Source organism: Tupaia chinensis, unplaced genomic scaffold (assembly GCF_000334495.1).
Source record: "Tupaia chinensis unplaced genomic scaffold, TupChi_1.0 Scaffold000332_1, whole genome shotgun sequence".
Taxonomy (NCBI): Eukaryota; Metazoa; Chordata; class Mammalia; order Scandentia; family Tupaiidae; genus Tupaia; species Tupaia belangeri.
In genome coordinates this window covers 2,532,120-2,553,094 of record NW_006159826.1, presented here as the reverse complement: position 1 = coordinate 2,553,094, position 20,975 = coordinate 2,532,120, and the positions used below count along the sequence as shown (strand labels likewise).

At 44.3% G+C, this 20,975-nt stretch overlaps 1 protein-coding gene and 1 long non-coding RNA gene across 6 annotated transcripts in view; both read left to right on the top strand.

Annotated features, from left to right (window-relative positions):
- Positions 1-16,188, top strand: part of LRRFIP1 (LRR binding FLII interacting protein 1) — a 96,565-nt gene extending 80,377 nt beyond the window's left edge. For all 5 annotated transcript variants that reach the window (XM_006151964.2, XM_006151963.2, XM_027773225.1 and 2 more), the window contains 5 exons: positions 1,608-1,657; positions 6,802-6,919; positions 7,888-7,967; positions 8,982-9,086; positions 15,323-16,188. In XM_006151964.2, coding sequence (XP_006152026.1) covers positions 1,608-1,657; positions 6,802-6,919; positions 7,888-7,967; positions 8,982-9,086; positions 15,323-15,433 — 464 coding nt within the window. In that variant the 3' untranslated portion in view covers positions 15,434-16,188. The remainder of the gene's footprint in view (positions 1-1,607; positions 1,658-6,801; positions 6,920-7,887; positions 7,968-8,981; positions 9,087-15,322) is intronic.
- On the top strand, positions 2,898-4,583 carry LOC106735219 (uncharacterized). The gene is made up of 3 exons (XR_001370616.2): positions 2,898-3,286; positions 3,411-3,460; positions 4,533-4,583. It is a non-coding gene; the product is annotated as an uncharacterized LOC106735219 (long non-coding RNA).
- Positions 16,189-20,975: the final 4,787 nt, after the last annotated feature.

Here is a 20,975-nt window from a genome sequence, read left to right as displayed (position 1 = left end):
ACTATCTAGCACAATTATTATCTTATTACTTCTTTTCTATTACCTATCTAGGACATTTGAAGCCTTCCAATGGGAAAAAAAAATAAAATTGCACAATAGAAATGTGAGTTGAGTTTCAAGATCACTTTCTGATGTATCCAGTGATAATCTTAAGATGCCTGTAATTCTGTACGTTATAAAATATATCTGATAAAATGAAAAGTGATATTGGATAAAATAGATGGATTTATAAGTACAAGAAGTTTTTGTTTCATTCTTAGGTGGGTTTTATGGAAGGGGAAGAAGAAAACCTGTCAGTGCAATTTGTATAAGAAGTAAAGAGAAATGAAAAGGATCATTAATTTATGTTACATTTACCATTCTCTGGTGTCTCTTACTTTCTTATTGTGCCTTTCTAAATAAGAACTTAGGGTCTTTTGAAAAACCATTAGAGAGCATGGAACAAGGACTAGAATGTGGCTAGATGACATTTTAAATGATAACAAAGATGTATTTTATATGCTATTTTTTTCACATGACAAGTCAAAGTTAATGTTCTACCTAAGAAGGATTTGAAGCTAGGCAGAGGGAAAGCCATGTTCCCTTGAGCCAGGAGTCAGGGCCTCACTCAGGTGTGAGTTTAGAGCAGGACCACCAGCAGAGTGCAGTAGTTAGGGATGCACCCTGAGCTGGGCTAGGAGGCCTTAACAAAAGCTGTTTCATCGTCTGGGCCTCCAGGCCTCATCTGTAGGACACAGAGACTACATTGACAGTCCTTCCATAGGGCTTCCCGGGCTAAAACGAGCCAACACTGGGGAAGCCCCTGAGACAGTGCCCATCTGTGTCACGACGTGCAAGACACATTCTCATCAGTCACCCTCTCATCCTTGGTTTTGCCTTTAAACTGGTGTGGGATTTCGCTCAAACCCCTAAACTCTCCCAGGCCCTCGTATCCCCCATGAAATTTGAAGATGGTAGTACTTGACACCCCTTCAGAGAGCTATTTGGGGACTTTAGACCTGCTTATGTGTGTGTGTATCCTTGCGTATCCAAGGCTGGAGGAATCACCGAAACTTAAACCATTGCTGCATTTCCCCCCAAAAGAGCAGCTCTAGATAGTGGGGTAACAGATGTGGCATCAGCAGCCTTGGGTTTTGTAAACAGTCAAAACTCTGACTCTGATCAGCCTGGGAGAAATGAGAAAGGCCAGTCTTCCTGGGATGTGAACCCTGAGGGGCAAGGCTAATTACCGTGGTGCCCCACTGAGCTGTTCATCCATCGGGGCGTCTACATTGCTAACGATGTTAAACCGGGAAGCCTGTGAGATCTTGTGTTGCAGTGTGGTTTGGCCCTAGCGTTCTTGCATGCTCGCTCAGGGTAGAAGATTAGCCTGTTTGCATGCAGCCTGCAGGCGGACGCTGCCTTGACGTGAAGCATGTTCTGGGAGCTTGACACACCCCTTGGCTGAACTCCTCCCCAGAGCTGTCGGGCCTCATTCACCGGGGTACGTGCATAACCCCCTTCCTCATCCATTTCACTAACCCCGACGGGCATTCTCCAGTTTAGCAATGCGCTGAACAGTGTGCTGCACGGACTCACCTAAGCCTGGATCTTTCTGATCTCTCTAGATACTAGGTTGAAAAAGCTTGTCGACGAACGGGAATGCTTATTGGAACAGGTAACTAACTTTTTATGACCTTATAAGTTCCCAAACAGGGAAACCACGAACTTCTCCATCCTTACTTCCTACTTATCAGAAAACCCCTAAATACACCATGCCCAAAAAGAATTGTCAAGCCAATGGGTGTTTGTAATATTTTTATCTAAATAGGCCATTTTTGGTCACAGGAGACTAGTGAGGATGTCTCAAGGACTTAGTTCCATGGAACAGAATTTGGTACATTCTGCATGAACTGCAGCTTAAAATTCATATGAATGTGGACAGAGGCCAAATTAGCCATAGAGAGGCAAGGGCTTACTGAGTCCTCCCAAACACCACCTCTTACTTCTCGTCCACGAAAGTCAGCTTTGTACTTATCTCTGCAGGTTATTTCTTTGTTGATCACGTTGTGATAACTGTGGCTTATCCTTAGCACCCTCACCTACCTCCAGAAATACCCTGCAGTTGTCCTTCTTTTTGTATGCAGGGTAGTTTTTATTTTTATTGATTTTTATTTTATGTTATTTTACAGGATACTTTTTAAATCATTCCATAACCACTTTCTTTTTTTTTCTTCTTAGAATTATTTATTTCATTCCCTTTGTTATTTTTCAATTTGACCAGAGAGAGACAGAGAGTGAGAGAGAAAGGGAAATTGAAAAAGCAAGCTGCCAGGTCTGGGACTTGAACCACAATCAGCTATGTGGGAATCCAGTGCCTTTAACCACCATGCCCCCTGTTAGCCCCTCCATAACCACTTTATAAGAAAATTCAGTTCCTCTAAAGTTCCTTCACAAGCCTAATCAAATGTATTAGCCTTACTGTTTAAATATTTTAACAGATTTTTAATTAATTTTTTGGGGGGGCCGGAGGCCATATGTGCTCACCAAAGAGACAGAGAGACAAAGAAGAAAAGGAGAAAGCACCCCCCTCAATGGGGCATTGGGGGCATGCACATGCACATGCTCAAAATGGTTTGTTTTTTTTTTTTTTTAAACTGCATAGTTCACCATGTGGGATCTGACTCACTTAAATACCAGGCCATTGGTTAGGCCAGCCCTTCTTTTTTATTTTTAAATTGTTTTTTCAGGACCACCAGATGGCATAGCAGTTAAGTCGTTGGACTTCCGCATGGCTGGCCACAGTTCAAGCCCCAGACCTGGTGGCTTGAAAATCACACCAGGCACGTGTGCATGCGTGCCCAAGATCCCAGGAGGAGAATAGAGGAAAAAGGATTGCAGTAAAAGAGCAGCTCTAGATAGTGGGGTAACAGATGTGGCATCAGCAGCCTTGGGTTTTGTAAACAGTCAAAACTCTGACTCTGATCAGCCTGGGAGAAATGAGAAAGGCCAGTCTTCCTGGGATGTGAACCCTGAGGGGCAAGGCTAATTACCGTGGTGCCCCACTGAGCTGTTCATCCATCGGGGCGTCTACATTGCTAACGATGTTAAACCGGGAAGCCTGTGAGATCTTGTGTTGCAGTGTGGTTTGGCCCTAGCGTTCTTGCATGCTCGCTCAGGGTAGAAGATTAGCCTGTTTGCATGCAGCCTGCAGGCGGACGCTGCCTTGACGTGAAGCATGTTCTGGGAGCTTGACACACCCCTTGGCTGAACTCCTCCCCAGAGCTGTCGGGCCTCATTCACCGGGGTACGTGCATAACCCCCTTCCTCATCCATTTCACTAACCCCGACGGGCATTCTCCAGTTTAGCAATGCGCTGAACAGTGTGCTGCACGGACTCACCTAAGCCTGGATCTTTCTGATCTCTCTAGATACTAGGTTGAAAAAGCTTGTCGACGAACGGGAATGCTTATTGGAACAGGTAACTAACTTTTTATGACCTTATAAGTTCCCAAACAGGGAAACCACGAACTTCTCCATCCTTACTTCCTACTTATCAGAAAACCCCTAAATACACCATGCCCAAAAAGAATTGTCAAGCCAATGGGTGTTTGTAATATTTTTATCTAAATAGGCCATTTTTGGTCACAGGAGACTAGTGAGGATGTCTCAAGGACTTAGTTCCATGGAACAGAATTTGGTACATTCTGCATGAACTGCAGCTTAAAATTCATATGAATGTGGACAGAGGCCAAATTAGCCATAGAGAGGCAAGGGCTTACTGAGTCCTCCCAAACACCACCTCTTACTTCTCGTCCACGAAAGTCAGCTTTGTACTTATCTCTGCAGGTTATTTCTTTGTTGATCACGTTGTGATAACTGTGGCTTATCCTTAGCACCCTCACCTACCTCCAGAAATACCCTGCAGTTGTCCTTCTTTTTGTATGCAGGGTAGTTTTTATTTTTATTGATTTTTATTTTATGTTATTTTACAGGATACTTTTTAAATCATTCCATAACCACTTTCTTTTTTTTTCTTCTTAGAATTATTTATTTCATTCCCTTTGTTATTTTTCAATTTGACCAGAGAGAGACAGAGAGTGAGAGAGAAAGGGAAATTGAAAAAGCAAGCTGCCAGGTCTGGGACTTGAACCACAATCAGCTATGTGGGAATCCAGTGCCTTTAACCACCATGCCACCTGTTAGCCCCTCCATAACCACTTTATAAGAAAATTCAGTTCCTCTAAAGTTCCTTCACAAGCCTAATCAAATGTATTAGCCTTACTGTTTAAATATTTTAACAGATTTTTAAGTAATTTTTTGGGGGGGCCGGAGGCCATATGTGCTCACCAAAGAGACAGAGAGACAAAGAAGAAAAGGAGAAAGCACCCCCCTCAATGGGGCATTGGGGGCATGCACATGCACATGCTCAAAATGGTTTGTTTTTTTTTTTTTTTAAACTGCATAGTTCACCATGTGGGATCTGACTCACTTAAATACCAGGCCATTGGTTAGGCCAGCCCTTCTTTTTTATTTTTAAATTGTTTTTTCAGGACCACCAGATGGCATAGCAGTTAAGTCGTTGGACTTCCGCATGGCTGGCCACAGTTCAAGCCCCAGACCTGGTGGCTTGAAAATCACACCAGGCACGTGTGCATGCGTGCCCAAGATCCCAGGAGGAGAATAGAGGAAAAAGGATTGCAGTATGACCATCCCCCTAGGAAGTGATTTCTCACTTTCCTTCTCACTATGTCTATGTCTCCCAGGAATGCATGCGCCCAAAGGTAAAAACCTCTTTAAAAAATTGTTTTTTCACTACCAGTAGGCACTTGTGCTCACCAGAAAGAAACAGAGTGAAAGTTAGGGAGAAAGCACCCCCAAAAAAAGGTGTGGTCATGCCACAACCCTTTTCCTTCATTTCTCCATCCCATTGGGATCTGGGGCCACGTGTGACACATGTGTTCCCAGTATCTTTTTCAAGCTGCTGAGGCCAAGATCCATGTGGAATACTCCTCCCTTAACCACTGGCCTGTGGGTCCTGCCCTGTTTACCTTACTTTTTACAATTCTGTTTAAGATTCTCTCAAAATTGGATAAAGCACTAAATGTAGAACTTCTCTTGAAGTTCCTGTGATGTTTTAGAAATATGTACTCATTGTCATTTTAGAGTTTCCTTTTTTTCTTAGGTTTTTGCCATGGGGTGCATGTGCTCGCCAGAGAGAGAAAGAGACAGTAAGAAAGGGAGAGGGAAAGTGAGAAATCAGCCCCTAGCGGGGATGGCCATGCTGCAATCCCTTTTCCTCCTGGGACTTTGGGCACACATGTACATGTACCCAGTCTGATTCTCAAGCTACCAGATCCAGGACTCAAACCACAGTCAGCCATGTGGGAGTCCAACACCTCAACCACCATGCCATCTGCTGGCTCCAGACATTTTCTTAAAGCAGCAGGTACGGGTGGTTGGTATTAACAGGGGATCTGCTATGCTTGGAATGTGTGTGGTGAAGCAGGTAAGGAAAATGTGATCACCTCTAATAGGTCCGCAGAGATGGGGAGTTACACATGAGGGGGTTGGGAGACTCCCGCAGACACCAGGCAGTTCTATAGTCATGGCCATCAACTACAATCCCAACTATACGCATTTCTCTCTCCTAAAGAGGGGAAAGCCACATAGAGGCCAACTCCCTGAGAGCTGGCAGGCCTCCTCTGAGCGCACCTCTACGTGCCTGGGTACAGTGAGAAAGCACACAGTTTTCTGGGGATTTTGCTGTGCTCCAAAGGCTCCAGGTGGCCCTTTCTAGCTTCTTGGTGAATAAAGCATAGATTAACTACTGACTTGATAACTCTTAGATAAATAGTTATTTTATGTACAATTTCCTCCTGAATCCAAGAGGAATTTCAACCTTAGAAATACCCTTTCACGTGGGACCAGCAGTTAGCGTAATGGCTCTGCCACTGAACTCCCACGTAGCCGACCGCAGTTTGAGTCCCAGACCCAGTGGCTTAAACTCACGCTGGGCGCATGTGCGTGCGTGCCCAGGGTCCTGAGAGGAGAATGGAGGAGAAGGGGTTGCAGTGTGGCCATCCCCCCTGCGGGGTGATTTCTCACTTTCTCTCTGTCTCTCTCTGTCTTTCTGGCGAGTGCATGTGCCCTATAGCAAAAAAACTTCTCAAAAAAAAAAAAATGAAAAAGAAATACCCTTTCACGTAGAGTTACAAAATAATTCATGCCTGATATTGTAAAACTGATTTCCTTTCATTCATTATACTACTTATTTCCATGAAGAGTACTAATTGGCAGAGATTTTTCTTTTTCCTTAAACTTTATTTATTTCCTCCATGAACAAGAAAGACAGAGAGAGAGAGCACCCTCAACAGGATCTTGATGCCACGGTCCAACGCCAATTTTAGCCAGCCCCAGATCTCGGCCACACATTGCCTGACATACTCATGGAGGTCTCCAGGTGTGAACTCAGGACCTTCCCGTCTCACAAGGGTCATATTTCACCACTGTCTGGCCCCCAGTTTTTTTTTTATTGATTTGGGTTTGTTTCTTTATTATAAAGGAGACATTCCCTGCCTAGCTGTTAGGCTTTTCAGTAGGTTGTAATCTTTTACTACATTTCTCTTGCTTCATTATGTAGTTCTGTCTCTGACACCCTAGAGATGCATTCAGTAATTGCAAGGCGGGGAGTGGACTGTACTTCTGGAGCGTTGGTTTTTACTTTACATGTTGCGTCTTTTCTGAAAGGCTTTAAATTCAGCTTTTCAGTCTGAATTTAGAACAGAGAAATTAACATATTTCACTGGTGGGTGTTTTCAGATTAAGAAACTCAAAGGTCAGCTGGAAGACAGACAGAAGAACAGCAGACTGGACAACCTGCGGTCCGAGGAGGGCGTCTTGGAAGATGGGATGAACACGCATGTAATGGATCTGCAAAGTAAATGTCGACTCTCACGTAGAAGTAAACTCTAACATGTGCTACAGACTTTTATAGTGTGTGTGCTGGAGGAAAACCAAGTGCCCCCCTTTGCCCCTTCTGAAAGCCCTTGACCATGAAAACACAACGGTGTTTATTTGTGGGATAGAACAAGGATGAGCAAGTAGCAGGGCAGGTCGGGTGTTTCTCTCCAAACCTGTGAAATAGAACAGGTGCCCCACAAATGTGTACCAAGATGCCACCGTATAAAGTGCTGACAGAAACACATTTACTTTGCTGGATGTAGCAGGTTTAGATCTGCTGATTGTATGGGGAAAAATTGAAAAAAAAAAAAAAAAGTTCATGTCAATAAACTGTAAACGTAGGCCAGCTGGTGGCCTGGGTTTAAGGCGAGTAGACCCCACATGGCTGATAGTCCCAGACCCTGTGGCTTGAAAAACACACCAGGTGCATGTGTGTAGTACCCAGAGTCCTGAAAGGAGAATAGAGGACAAAGGATTGTAGTGCGGCCATTCCCCCTGGGGAGGTACTTTCTCACTTTCTCGTTCTTTTTCTGTCTCTTCCCAGTGAACACACATGCCCTATAGCTAATTAGAAATGTAAATAAATAAATTAGAAACTGAAAGGAGATAAAATAATGCCCAGTCTCTCTCCCCCTTTTCTCCTCCCCTTCCCCCACCATCTTTGTCTTCCTCACTCACAGGCACTCTCTTGCCTGGGGTCTCCCATCCTCTTGCACAGGGGCCCAAAGGCACTTTCCCAGCCTGGTTCATGGGGAGAGAACACCTTCTCCTGTCCTCAGCTCTGGCAAGTTGTAGAACCACAAGCCAGAATTTACAGATTTGCGAGATCAGAATTTGCAGATTTACAAGATGACTATAAAGTAAGGGCTTGGTTCCCAGTAACTTTTGTTTATCATTTTAAAAGCCCACGAGCTTAACAGATTTTCCTTCTCTTTCAACCTTTAGGGGATGCCAACAGACAGATCAGCGACCTCAAATTTAAACTTGCAAAATCTGAGCAAGAGATAACTGCATTAGAACAAAATGTACGTGCATACTTTAAGCAATGATGGGCACCTAAACTGGTGATTAAGTGACGTTTTCCTTGCTAGAAGTAGTCCCTGACAGGCTGAGGACAAAAACAGAAACATAATTCTAACATCACAAAGTGATGAGGGAGTAAGTGAAGACAAGTTTCTCAGGGTCATCCTCACAGAGAAGCCACGTGGGAAGGCGAGCGCATTACAAAGACCGAGTTAGCTGTAGTACACGCTAGCCTGTTGTAATCAGTGGTCTAGTTGCCGGAAGGAACTAATGTGGTTTGGGAATGGTTTTGAATGATGGACTCCAAAAATAATTTGCTGGGATGCCCTTCATCCCTGGACACACAGCCTTTTTCTCCCAGCAAGACGAGTTCTTCCTGTGCTTAGACTTGGGGCACACCTGCCTCTAGCATGGTAGACCTTAGAGCAATTTGTGCAAAGAGAAAGGAAAAAAACAGGTGCTCTTCCCCCAGTTGTGGATATGTGTGGCTGGAACTTTGTAGAATGTTTGCAGAAATAGAAAGGAGAACAGCACACACAGGAAGTGGTCAGTTTCACGAAGCACGTGAGCACCACTCCTGTCTTTTGTCTCAGAACCTTGACTGGGGAATGCCATCCCAAAGCCTCCTCCTTTTCCTCCTCGCTCTCTCCTTCCCTGCTTCCCTCCCCACCACCCCCAGGAGAGATCAGACTGGCGCTGAGGTCCTAGTGGACCTTTGCCTGACCAGTACTGGTCTGCCTTGTTTTTCCCAGCAGGGCAGCCCAAGGGAGAGGCCAGGCACAGCTGGCAGAGAGCAGCACTCGGCTGGGGTCAGAGGGACGGAGGCCCTGTTGGTGGGGCCGCCCAGAAATAGGAACAGGGAGTTTGCAGAGCAGCCCAAAATGCCATCCCAGTTATCTGCGCTGTATATCCTCCCCGGTATTAAAATTACACCTTTTGGTGTCAAGTGTAATAAAGCAACTGAAGAAAGAAAAGTCCTAAGGATTGACACATATGGCTTTTTCCCTCCTGTTTAGGTAATAAGGTTAGAGAGTCAAGTATCACGTTACAAATCAGCTGCTGAAAATGCAGAAAAAATAGAAGATGAACTGAAGGCTGAAAAACGGAAACTCCAAAGAGAGGTAAATTCCTTAGGTTGTTTCTATCCATCTAGTTGGGACAGAAGGCAGGATGTGCTCCATTAAGGCCGCCACTGGGCAGTTCGTTGGCAGGCCATCCACGTCACTCTGAGATGCTGGCGTCTCAGTATACAGGCAGTCAGTTCAGCCACTTGGAAGTTCAGGCCCAGAACCGTCACAGCATCAACTACTCCAGCCATCAGTTAGACCATCTCCTGTGGGACTCGTCCATAAAGGTCAGGCAATAAGTGATAGAAAGGTTGTGGCCAGGCCTTTAGCACTTGGTACATTTTGTGGCTGGGGAGAGGAGACTGGGAGAACTAGGTCTGCTGTGGGGGAGATGGGGATGGCAGCTGGGTGGGGCCAGGACTGTCTGGATCACCCACGGGAAGCAGTCTCCCTCTTTAAAAATCTGTCTTTACCCACAGTTGCCTCTAGTGCTACCTCAGGACATATGTCCCTTGTAGCAGAGGGATGTCCCCTTGAAAGAGCTACCTACTCTCAATCCCCAGGTCCCTTCTCTGAATCCCCCTTCCCCCGTGATTCATTGTACCATGAAGATCCCAGGGATAGGTTCCCGATTCTACCTGTACGAAGCCCTTCCTGTGCCTGTGCATGCAGCCCAGCTGAGGGCTCCTCTCCCCTTCGGGCTCTCTGCTGTCCTACTTCTCTGGTCCTTCCCTTAAAGTTCCCCTTTGTTAATGTCCCACTCACTTTGGTGTAGAGCATTTCAGTTATCGTGCTTCTAAGTCCATCCAGATTTCCATTAGGGTTTGTGTTTTGATCCATGAGTTATTTAAAAATAGGATTTTGGGGGGGCCACCAGGTAGCATACTGGATAAGGTACTGAACCCACATGGCCAACCACAGTTCAAGTCCTAGATCTGGTGGCTTGAAAATCACACCAGGCAGGTGTGCATAGCTGCCCAAAATCCTGAGAGAAAAATAGAGAAGGAACTGCATTATGGCCAACTCCCCTGGGGGGGGGAGAGTGATTTCTCAGTTTCCCTCTCACTGACTCTGTTTCTCTAGCAAGAGCACATGCCTTACGACCAAAACCTTAAAAAAAAAACTAACATGGAGATCTTTAACTTATTAACTTTTAGCTCAATTTTGCTATGGTTAGACAACATGGTCTCTAGTATTACCTAGTCTTTGAAATCTGTGACACTCTATTTTTTTTGTGGGGGAGGGGGGGAGGTTTTTGCTATAGGGCGCGTGCGCTTGCCAGAAAGAAGAGAGAGGGAGACAGAAAGCAAGAAATCACCCCCCCCCCAGGGGGGATGGCCATGCTGCAATCCCTTCTCCATTCTCCTCTCAGGATCTTGGGCACACACGCCCGGCATGAGTTTAAGCCACCAGGTCTGGGACTCGAACCACAATCGACTACATGGGAGTTCAGCGACATAGCCATTAACGCCAACTACTGGTCCCATATGACATGTTCTTAATGGACTGATGCATGGTTGATTTTTGCAAATTCCCAAATGTGCTTAAGAAAGATGTGTTTTCTCAGGATGATGGATGAAAACTGTTTGTACACTCATTGATCAAACCTGTGAAATGTGTGTGCAGGATCCAATCTCTTCTGTCTGTTTGAATTCTCAGTAACTGATGAAAATGTGTTGAACTTTTCTAATAAATGATGGTGTCTTATCTACCCTGTTTTTCTATCAGGCTTTAGTTTTACATATTTTGAAGCTATTAATAATAGGTGTTGGTGCTAGCAGATGGCATAGCAGTTACATCTCCCGACTCCCCCATGGTCAACAGCAGTTTGAGTCCCAGATTTAGTGGCTTGACAATCACTCTGGACGCATGTGCGTGCATATCCAAGGTCCTGGGAAGAGAGTGGAGAAGAGGGGATTGTGGCAGACTCCTGGGGAGTGGTTTCTTAACTTTCCTTTTTACTGTCACTGTCTCTCTCCAGCAAGCACATGCACTCTAAGGCAAAAAACCTCTTTTGAAAAATTAAAATAGGGGAACCAGCAGTTAGCATAATGGCTATGTCGCTGGACTCCCACGTAGTCGACCGCAGTTCGCATCCCGGACCCAGTGGCTTAAAACTCATGCCGGGCGCGTGTGCGTGCGTGCCCAAGATCCCAAGAGGAGAATGGAGGAGAAGGGATTGCAGCGTGACCATCCCCCCGGGGGGTGATTTCTCGCTTTCTGTCTCTATGTCTCTCTCTGTCTGTCTGGCGAGCGCACGCGCCCTATAGCAAACACCTCCCCAAAAAAAAAAAAAATGCAAAAAAAAAAAAAATTAAAATAATAGGAACCAGCAGTTAGCATAATGGCTATGTTGCTTGACTCCCATGTAGTCGACTGCAGTTCGAATCCTGGACCTGGTGGCTTAAACTCATGCCGGGCGCGTGTATATGCGTGCCCAAGATCCTGAGAGGAGAATGGAAGAGAAGGGATTGCGGCGTGGCCATCCCCCCCGGGGGATGATTTCTCGCTTCCTTCTGTCTCTCTGTCTCTGTCTTTCTGGCAAATGCACACATAGCAAAAAAAAACTCTCCAGGAAAAAAAAAAGAAAAAACTTAAAATAATAATAATAGGTGTTTAAAATTATTTTAACTTCTTGAGGAGGTAAACCTTTTATCATTATGAGGGGGTCTACAGAAGAGTTTGAGGAAATGTACATTTCAAAAAAACTATGCATGGATTTCAATTTTTTGCATCAAAATTAATTCATATTTTAATTCTATTTTTCCAGAAACTTTTCGAAGTCCCCTCATATGCATTGATCTTTCTGATCCCTGCTGTCCTTTTCCTTGTCAAATGTTAATGTCACTGCAACCACTTTCTTGTCGTTAGAGTTTGTCCACTTTCAATGTCCCACCCTTTGCTCTTAGCCTTTCCCATGTTGTCTGTCGGGATGAATGGAGCTGGGTGGTGGTTTTTAACGGAACGGAAGTCTGTGTATCACAGTAAGCGCATTTAGTCCATTCTTAGTGGTATGTTCAGATTCATTCTGCCACTCTACTATGGATGTCTATTTGTCCTGCCTTTTTGGTATGTCTTTTTCTCTTTCCAGATTTAAATTTACATTAGTTTCTGCTTCTTTAGAGATCACCTGTGGAATATTATTCATGCTTAATATAAAATGTCTTAAAGTCGAACAGTCTCTTTACTCCCCTCCTGTAAAGTAAAAGGACTTTTGAACACTGTAACTTCTGCCTCCTTCCTGACACATACACATGCACACATATGTACTTGCATGTGTATGTATATTTACATGTATACACACAAATATTTTTGACTTTTTAATCCCACTTATCAGATAGTATTATCATTATTGCTGTTGTTATTTCACACAGACCATGGTTTGATATATTTGCCATCTTATCTGTCGTTGCTATTAGTGTCTTAAACTATTAGGTCATCAGGAAAGTTATATATTTTTCTATGTAGAAATTCATCATGACTTTCCCAACAACCCAATACTTCTGGGATCATTTTCTTCTTTTCTGAAGTACATACTTGAGAAGTTTTTGAGAGTAAACTTCTTGGTGGAAAATTCCCTCAGTTTTTGTTTATAAGTGTTTTCATGTCACTCTGTCACTCCTGCTCTTGTATAGGCTGTGGAAAAATGTACAGTTCTGGAATGGTTTTCATTTTTTTGCAATGCTTGTTGTAGCTTTTTGTTTTGTTTAATTTGCTGCAGAGCACATGGGCTTGCCAGAGAGAGACAGAGGGAGAGAAAAAGAGAAAGTGAGAAATGTTGCAATCCCTTCTCCTCTTTGGATTTCAGGCACCACACACACGTGCCTAGCGTGTTTTTCAAGCTGCCAGGTCAGAAATTCAAACCACACAGCTAGCCAAGTAGGATCCAGCTGCCTCAGCCACCATGCCACTGGCTGACCCTGACTGTAGCTCTTACGCTACTATTGTCTAGCTTCATTGAGGCTGTTAAGTAACCTGTCTTTCTAACTGTGGGTCTTTGTAGGCAATCTATATATATATATTTTTCCATCTCTAGCTTCTTTCAAGCTCTCTTGGTTTTTGAGTTTCTACAGTTTCACCCCAGTATATCAAATGTGAATTTATTGCTATTTATTCTACTTGGGATGTGTAGTATTTCTTGGATCCATGGAATCTCTTTAAAACCCAGTTTGGGGGAACCAGCAGTTAGCGTAATGGCTATGTCACTGGACTCCCATGTAGTCGACTGCGGTTTGCGTCCTGGACCCGGTGGCTTAAAACTCACGCCGGGCGCGTGTGCGTGCGTGCCCAAGATCCTGAGAGGAGAATGGAGGAGAAGGGACTGCGGCGTGACCATCCCCCCGGGGGGTGATTTCTCGCTTTCTGTCTCTATGTCTCTCTCTGTCTGTCTGGCGAGCGCACGCGCCCTGTAGCGAAAACTTCTCCAAAAAAAAAATAAATAAATAAAACCCAGTTTTGGAGAATATTTGACCAGTAACTCCATAAATAATTCCTTATGTCTAGTCTTTGCACTTTCCTCTCTGAGACTAATCAAAGGAGATGAGGCCTTCTCATTGCACCTTTCACATTTTTAAACCATCTCTCGTATTTTTTATCTCCTTGCTTCTCTCTGTAGCATAATGCTTAAAGTTTTTGGTAGATTTCTATTTCAGCTCCTTTTAAAAAAAAAAAAAAAAGTATATTCATACTGGCCCAGCATCTGTGGAAATCAGTAGCATACTGAACAGCAGCATCTGAAGCTATATGGTTGACAGAGGGTTTGAATCCCTGACCTGGTTGGCCTGAAACATAGGCGATGCATGCCTGCATGCCCAAGATCCTGACAAGCTAGAGAGCTAGGAGATGAGGATCATGGTATGACCACACCCTATTGAGGGTGCTTCCCTCTTTCTCATGTGTGTATACACTATCATGAATTAAATATTAATAAATGAAAACCTCTTTAAAAGAAGTGTATCTAGGGACTAGCAGTTAGCGTAATGGCTATGTCACTGAACTCCCAGGTAGTTGACTGCGGTTCGAGTCCCAGATTCAGTGGCTTAAGCTCACGCCAGGCACGTGTGCATGCATACCCAAGATCCTGAGAGAATGGAGGAGAAGGGATTGCAGTGAGATTTCTCGCTTTCTATCTCTCTGTCTCTCTCTTTCTGGCCAGCTTATGCACCTCATAGCAAAAACCTCTCAAAACATTTCTTGAGAGTTTCCTATTCATACATGCTCTTTGTTCATTATTTCCGTATTTCTTTAAATACTTCACATCCAGCTGTTCTGTTTTCCATATCTGACAGGTGAAACACAGTCTTTTGGGACTACTTTGTTGCTGTTGCCTTTGCTGACTCTCATACAAATCATTCGTCCCTTCGCATGTTTGGTGATTGTGAGGTTGCACTTAATTAATAGCACTCCAGGCCTGATTTCCTGCTCTCAGGGATGGATGCTTCTGTCCCAGGAACCCAGCCACCCTCATGGAGGATTCTGGGGTCAAAGCACAGTCTTTTCTAATGATGGGTATCTCCACAACCATGTGGCTGTAGTATCCTACCCCCACCTTAGGGCACCTCCACTCTGCCCTACCGCCTGCTGATCCAGGCAGCTCCCTGCTGATTGTGCAGCTCCCTGCTGGTGTGACCTCTGTGCTTCTTTCTTCCCTGGCTCCCAGGCACTGTGGACCTGGCTGCAGGGGATGGCTGTCCTGGTCTCAGGCATTCCCTCTGGGCTTGGAAACCTTGCCCCTGCTGACCAGGGCAGTGGAGACCACCTCCACCAGCTGGCCCAGACTCAGTTCTCTGTGTGTGTTTGCTTCAGTTACCTTCTAAGAGGCCATCAGCATCCCCTGGTGTATGCCTTTTCTGACTGAGGTCTAGTTGTTCAGAGGAGGGTTTCCTAGTTATTCATGATGTCAGAATCATGTGCTTTTTAAATTAAGAGATACACACACACACACACACACACACACACACACAGGCACACACATAGCCCAGCTAGGGTAGTTACAGGAGAGGCCTAAGTTCATTTCCTGGATCACCTAGTAGCTGGGTATGGTGGCATATACCCGTAGTCCAACTGCTCAGGAAACTGAGGAAAGGGAATTTCAATATGGTAAGACCCTGTCTAAAAAACCACATACATACACACACGTGCACACACATGTATTTACAGATTTTTAGGATTTCAGTGGGTCCAGGTTATGATTTTGTTTTTTGGTAGGACTGCAATCTTGGGTACACAGCACCCTGTTAGGTCTGGAGGAGCAAGTTCCTCAAAGCTCACTGCCTTTCCTCTGTTTCTAGCTTCGCTCTGCATTGGATAAAACCGAAGAGCTTGAAGTGAGCAACGGCCATTTAGTGAAGCGTCTGGAAAAAATGAAAGCAAATAGGAGCGCACTTTTGTCCCAGCAGTAAATACCAGCTCTGAGCCGGCATCAGGCTGCGAACTCAAGAAATCGTTTCATAGGCTTTTCTCTGCACTGTCTGGGAGCCGCTTCTTTCCCTGCCTTCCAAGAGAAGAACTCCGCAGCAAGCACATGGCTCCTACCTGCTCGGTGCCGCAGCCCACTTGAGGGAGCCCCAGCAGCCACCAGATGCCTCTGTCTGCAGACCCTGCCCCATGCTGGGGCGCCACTCAGAACCTACAGTTACTTCATAAGCACATGGGGCCTCCGGAGAGCTCCGTATTTGAAGGCACAGCAGCCTCTTAATGCCACTGAAAAATCGGGTTAGGTGGGACTTGAGTTTTCTTTTCATGTGTGTTGCTGAAGATTAAGGGCAAATGTGACAGTGTTGGGACTTACTTTCATGGCAGAATCTACAATTTGAGCGACTTCAATAGTATCTCTTAGTCTACGCTTTTCATACTCAAAACACTGTGGAACCACAAGCCATTACTGAATAAAACTCTTTCACTGAAACAAGAGGATGGTCTAGAAGTAAAAGTGACCTTACGGAGACTCTTTCCAGGCAACATATGAAGCTTTTTCTAAGGGATTTTTGCATCAGTTCGGTCATAAGAATACTTTTTTCCAGGGTAATTAGGCAATAGCTTCACTGAAAATGACAGCTTTTCATTTGCATTATTTAATCCTTATATTTGGAATTGAAGTTGTTAACTTCTTTTAAAGAATGTACTATTAGAAAAATTAAAAAAAAATGTTACAAGACTTTAGTAATATGGTTTTAAATTTTTCCCTCTGAGAAGGAAGATCTTTAACTAATTCCATATTCTGTGTCTTTCAGTCATCTTTTATATTTTAAGCATAGCAAACCAATTTATTTTTCTTACTCTGTTTAAAAAGAAAAAAAGTGGGGCCAGCAGGTAGCATGGTAATTAAACGACTGGATTCCCACAGGGCTGGCTGTGGTTTGAGCCCAGACCCAATGCTTGATAATCATACCAAGCACGTATGCATGCATACTCAAAATCCCAAGGGGAGAATGGAAGAGAAGGGATTGAGACATGGCCATCCCCCCTGGGGGGGAGGGGCATGATATCTCACTTTCTCTCTCTCTCTCTCTCTCTCTCTCTCTCTCTCTCTCTCAGGTGAACACATTGCCCTTTGGCAAAAATGAGAGAAAGAGAGAAAGAAAGAATATTCACAGAATCAGTGCACTTAGAATAAAAAGAGGAGCCAGCTGCAGTGGCCCACTGCTTGAGAGGCTGGAAACTGCATGGGAGACTCTGGGCCAACCCACACGTATTAGGCATGGTTTCACAAGCCTGTAGTCCTAACTGACCTTGAGGGCTGGGCCAGAGCATAGTAACGCAGTGAGACTCTGTCAAACACACACCTATCTTTGTCCCCTTTCTTTTCCCTCACCCACACCCCATAAAGGAAAAAAAAGAAAACCAAAGAAGTGGAAGAGCACAGTAGAGGCAACTATAGTATCATCAAGGACAAAGTTGAGAAAGTGTGGCTACTCACTGATTAAGCAAGCCAGCCTCTCAGGATATTAGAGTGCAGCTGAGGCAGTATCATTCAAAAGTCACACCTAGTGTTAACACGTGGAGAATGCTGGAATGGGGACACGAGTTCTGGATAGATAATTCAGAAAATGTTCCCATCATTGAGCTAGAGGTCATAGTGCCCACCCGCAGCACTGTATGGATCCAGGATAAACAGGCTGCTTGTCAGTAGGTAAAAGAAGTCTGCAACTTCTTGCGCAAAGGGTACATGATGCTGCCCACCGGGAGGTAGACAAATTACAGAGTGCGAGGAGGCTGGCACTAGCCAGTAGGAAACCACTGGTGAGCCAGGATGCGTCAACAAAATTTGGTGGAGAATGTACACCCACTGGGCAACACACATTGCATCTGCAGGCCCCATATGAACAATAAAGAGGCAACAGACATAACACAATTCCTCCACAACCTTCTCCTGACCGTGTCAGGCTGGCTAGAAAAGGGGAGGTATTCAGTTTATTGTCTCATTCATAAAGGTTCTTCTACAACATATAAAATATCTAGGTAGCTCCAAATAATATTCATAATGACACTTACATGACACTTATACAGGCCTGGCATTAGTCTAACACTTTTATGTATTTTCATGCATTTAATTTGCACAGGACCCCATGAGGTAGATAACTGTTATTAAATTATATTCCAAATAAGGAAACAGGCCCAAGGAAGTTAACTGGCCTGAAGTCTCACAGCTGGGAAGCAGAGGCTGCAAAAAAAGCATTCCCAGTGGTTCCACCTGCCCTGGGAAAATGTTTTCCAAATTAGTGTTTCTGGGGAAGTCACCACCTCTCAAACTAATCTTTTCAGAAATGTAACACACATTTCCTAATCCAGAGGAAACAGGAGCATAGTTTTAAATTTACTTTGTTTTAAATTTACTTTCCCTGCACGTGTAGCTACTGGAATTTTTTTGCTGACTTTTCTCATTCCTGTGACCCAGGACTTTTCAACCTCAGCACTACTGACTTCCAGAACTGAGTCATTCTTGGTCACTGGTCACTGTGAGTGGCATCCCATGTACTATAGAGTGTTGAGGATCATCACCTGTCTCTACCCACGAGGTGCCAGGAGAGCCTTCCCCCAGCCACAACAGACAAAAATGCCTCTAGACTGCCAAATGTCCACTGGGGAGGACACAAAAGGTCAGAAGCATCAGTGTTGTCTCGATCCCTTCCTCTCCCTCATACCCCTGCACACTCATCCCAAGTACACAGCCCAATTAATTCCACTAGAGAGTTCTCGGTCCATTCTTTCCCCCATCGATGGTCCCTACTTGGAACTAGAACATCATCATTGGCAACCTACCCCTCCCTAGTCTTCCTTTCCTAATTCCAGTCTTCTTCACATTTCCAAACCAAGGCAACTTTTTCACACTCTGATTTATGTCACTTCTCCCTCCACATCTGTAATCATGTTTGATCATACAGTAACCCATTCATGTGGGTACTCTTAAAACCTCCATTTTACAAGTAAGGGAACAAGCACAAAGTAGATAGCTTGCCTAAAGGGGCACAAGTGCTAAGCAAAGGTTGCTAGAGCGATACAATTCTGGCCCCTACTCAACCACTCTGCTCCATGTGAGGTCAGGGGGCATGTCTATATTGCTCAACACCAAGGGCCCAGGGCTCAGAACAGCATCTGGTGTATGATGTCCGACAGATGATAGCTTCTATTGCTTCCTTGTTGTCATGACTAATAATAATATGAATCAAATGCTTCCCAGAGCCTGTTTTCATGAACCACTAGTCTCTAAGAAAGTTAGTAAGGATTAGAGGAAGTAAAGAGCTCTAAAAAACAAATACACTTTGGTAACACTCAAACAGTAAGTGTGCTTGCTTGTCAAGAGCATTTAAATGTGAATGTCTTTGGGATTCCTTTCCCAACTATTTGATCATGAAACCAGTTTCTTCACAGAGCCTTCTAGGACCAAGGCTCGGCAAAACATGTTAGGAAATGCTGCTCTAGCCTCGAGGTCAGGCATAGGTCTGGGCTCCTGGCTGAGTCCCTGCTCCCACATGTGTCTCCAGATGCATCCCATTATCCTTCCCTACTGTGCTCTTCAATATTATGACCCCTTACAGTACAATGGGCAAGATTCCTTTATTCTTCCACCACAGAAAATCCTGGAAGTTGCAGATTTTGGTGTGTAAGGTTCATCTCTGCTTGAGAGGACTAACCAAGGGTGGTCAGGTGTTTTTCAGGGGTAACCATTGTGTTACACCAGCAAAACCATAGCTTAATTCATTGAACTACTTGAGCCTTACTCCCTTCTCAAGATTCCCATGTTTTTCTTTCTTTTTTCTTCAGAGAAATTTTTGCTCTAGGGCATGTGCGCTCGCCAAGAGACAGAGAAAGAAAGCAAGAAATCATCCCCCCCAGGAGGGATGGCCATGCCACTATCACTTCTCCATTTTCATCTCAAGATTTGGGGCATGCCCACACACATGCCCAATGTGAGCTTTATGCCACCACGTCCAGGACTCAAACCACGGCTAACCACATGGGAGTCCACCGATGTAACCATTACACCATCTGCTGGTCCCTTCCTGTGTCTTTCTTACTTTCCCTTTTTCTAGAGTCTTATATCCCACTTTTTCAGGGGCTAATTATCCAAATATGTGAAGACAGTAGGAGAAGAACTGATCCTCAAGCTTTCATAAATAATAATAATATACATATTATGTTATTACTCTGATCAGAGCCTTCAAAAGTTATTGACCAAACTTATTTTAATGTTTATGAACATGGATAGTAGAGGAATTTGAATAATGTGGAATTTTTATGGTCTACTATCTGCTATAGCTCAGTATTATTTATCAACATAGATTGGAAATCAAACATAAAATTTTAAAGTTGGATTCTACAACATCTGGCCTGTCCACAGGGACAGGCCGACCTTGCTCAGAAGATACTCACTGCTCTATTGTACCCTATTTTCCCACTGTGTTCCCTGAGAATTCCTGGGGTGTGGCTTTCATGCTATGGAGACTACTACACAAACATGTACTCTTTCCACATCTTGTCTGTTCCACACATTTAGCCCCCTGGTATCAGTTATACATGTTCTTTGAGAAGAATAACTATGGGCTTTGTACTCCATGGCCTGGCTGATATATAACAAGACCTCAGATGTTTGTGGAATAAAAAAATATATAAAAAATAAAAAAAATTTACAGCTCTCAAACAGAGAGATTAAATAAGGAAAAGAACATTACAGTCCATATGGGAGAAGATCTAAAATGAGGGTCTATGAAAGTAGGATTACAGAGGATTTCTATTTTCTTAACATGTTTCTTCATTTTCTACACTCAACATATATGACTTTATTATTATATCTAATTTTGCCAGAAGTTACAAGTGCTTGCTGAAGAGAGACAGAGAAAGTGAGAAAGCACCTCCCCCATGGGGAAATTGTCTCACACTGCACTCTCTTCTGCATGTTCCTATCCTTTCAGGATCTGGGGCACACATGCAGTGCATGTTGCTCAAGCTACCAGGTCCCAGACTCGAACCATGTAGTCCGTCATATGGGAGCCAGCAGCCTAACTACCATGACACTAACTGGTCCTTTAATTGCCAGAGGTGCATGCACTCAACTAAAAGAGACAGAAGTAGAAGGATAAAGCACCCCCAGCGGAGCATGGTCATGCTGCAATCACTTCTCCTCCATTTCTCCATCAGGATTTGGGTCACACACATGTTCTCAGTGTTTCTCAAGCCTCAGGACCAGGATTCAAATAGCAGTTTGCCATGTGGGATCTAACTCCCTTAACCACTAGGCTATGGGGCTGGTCCATGACTTAAAAATGCTAAAATACTTAAAAGTTATAAGCAAAAAAAATATTAAAAATTAAGTCATGGGGACCAGCAGGTGGCATGGTGGCTAAGGCACTGGACACTCACACATGGCTGACCACGGTTTGAGTCGTGAACCTGGCGGTTTGCTTTCTGTGTGTGTGTGTGTGTGTGTGTGTGTGTGTGTGTGTG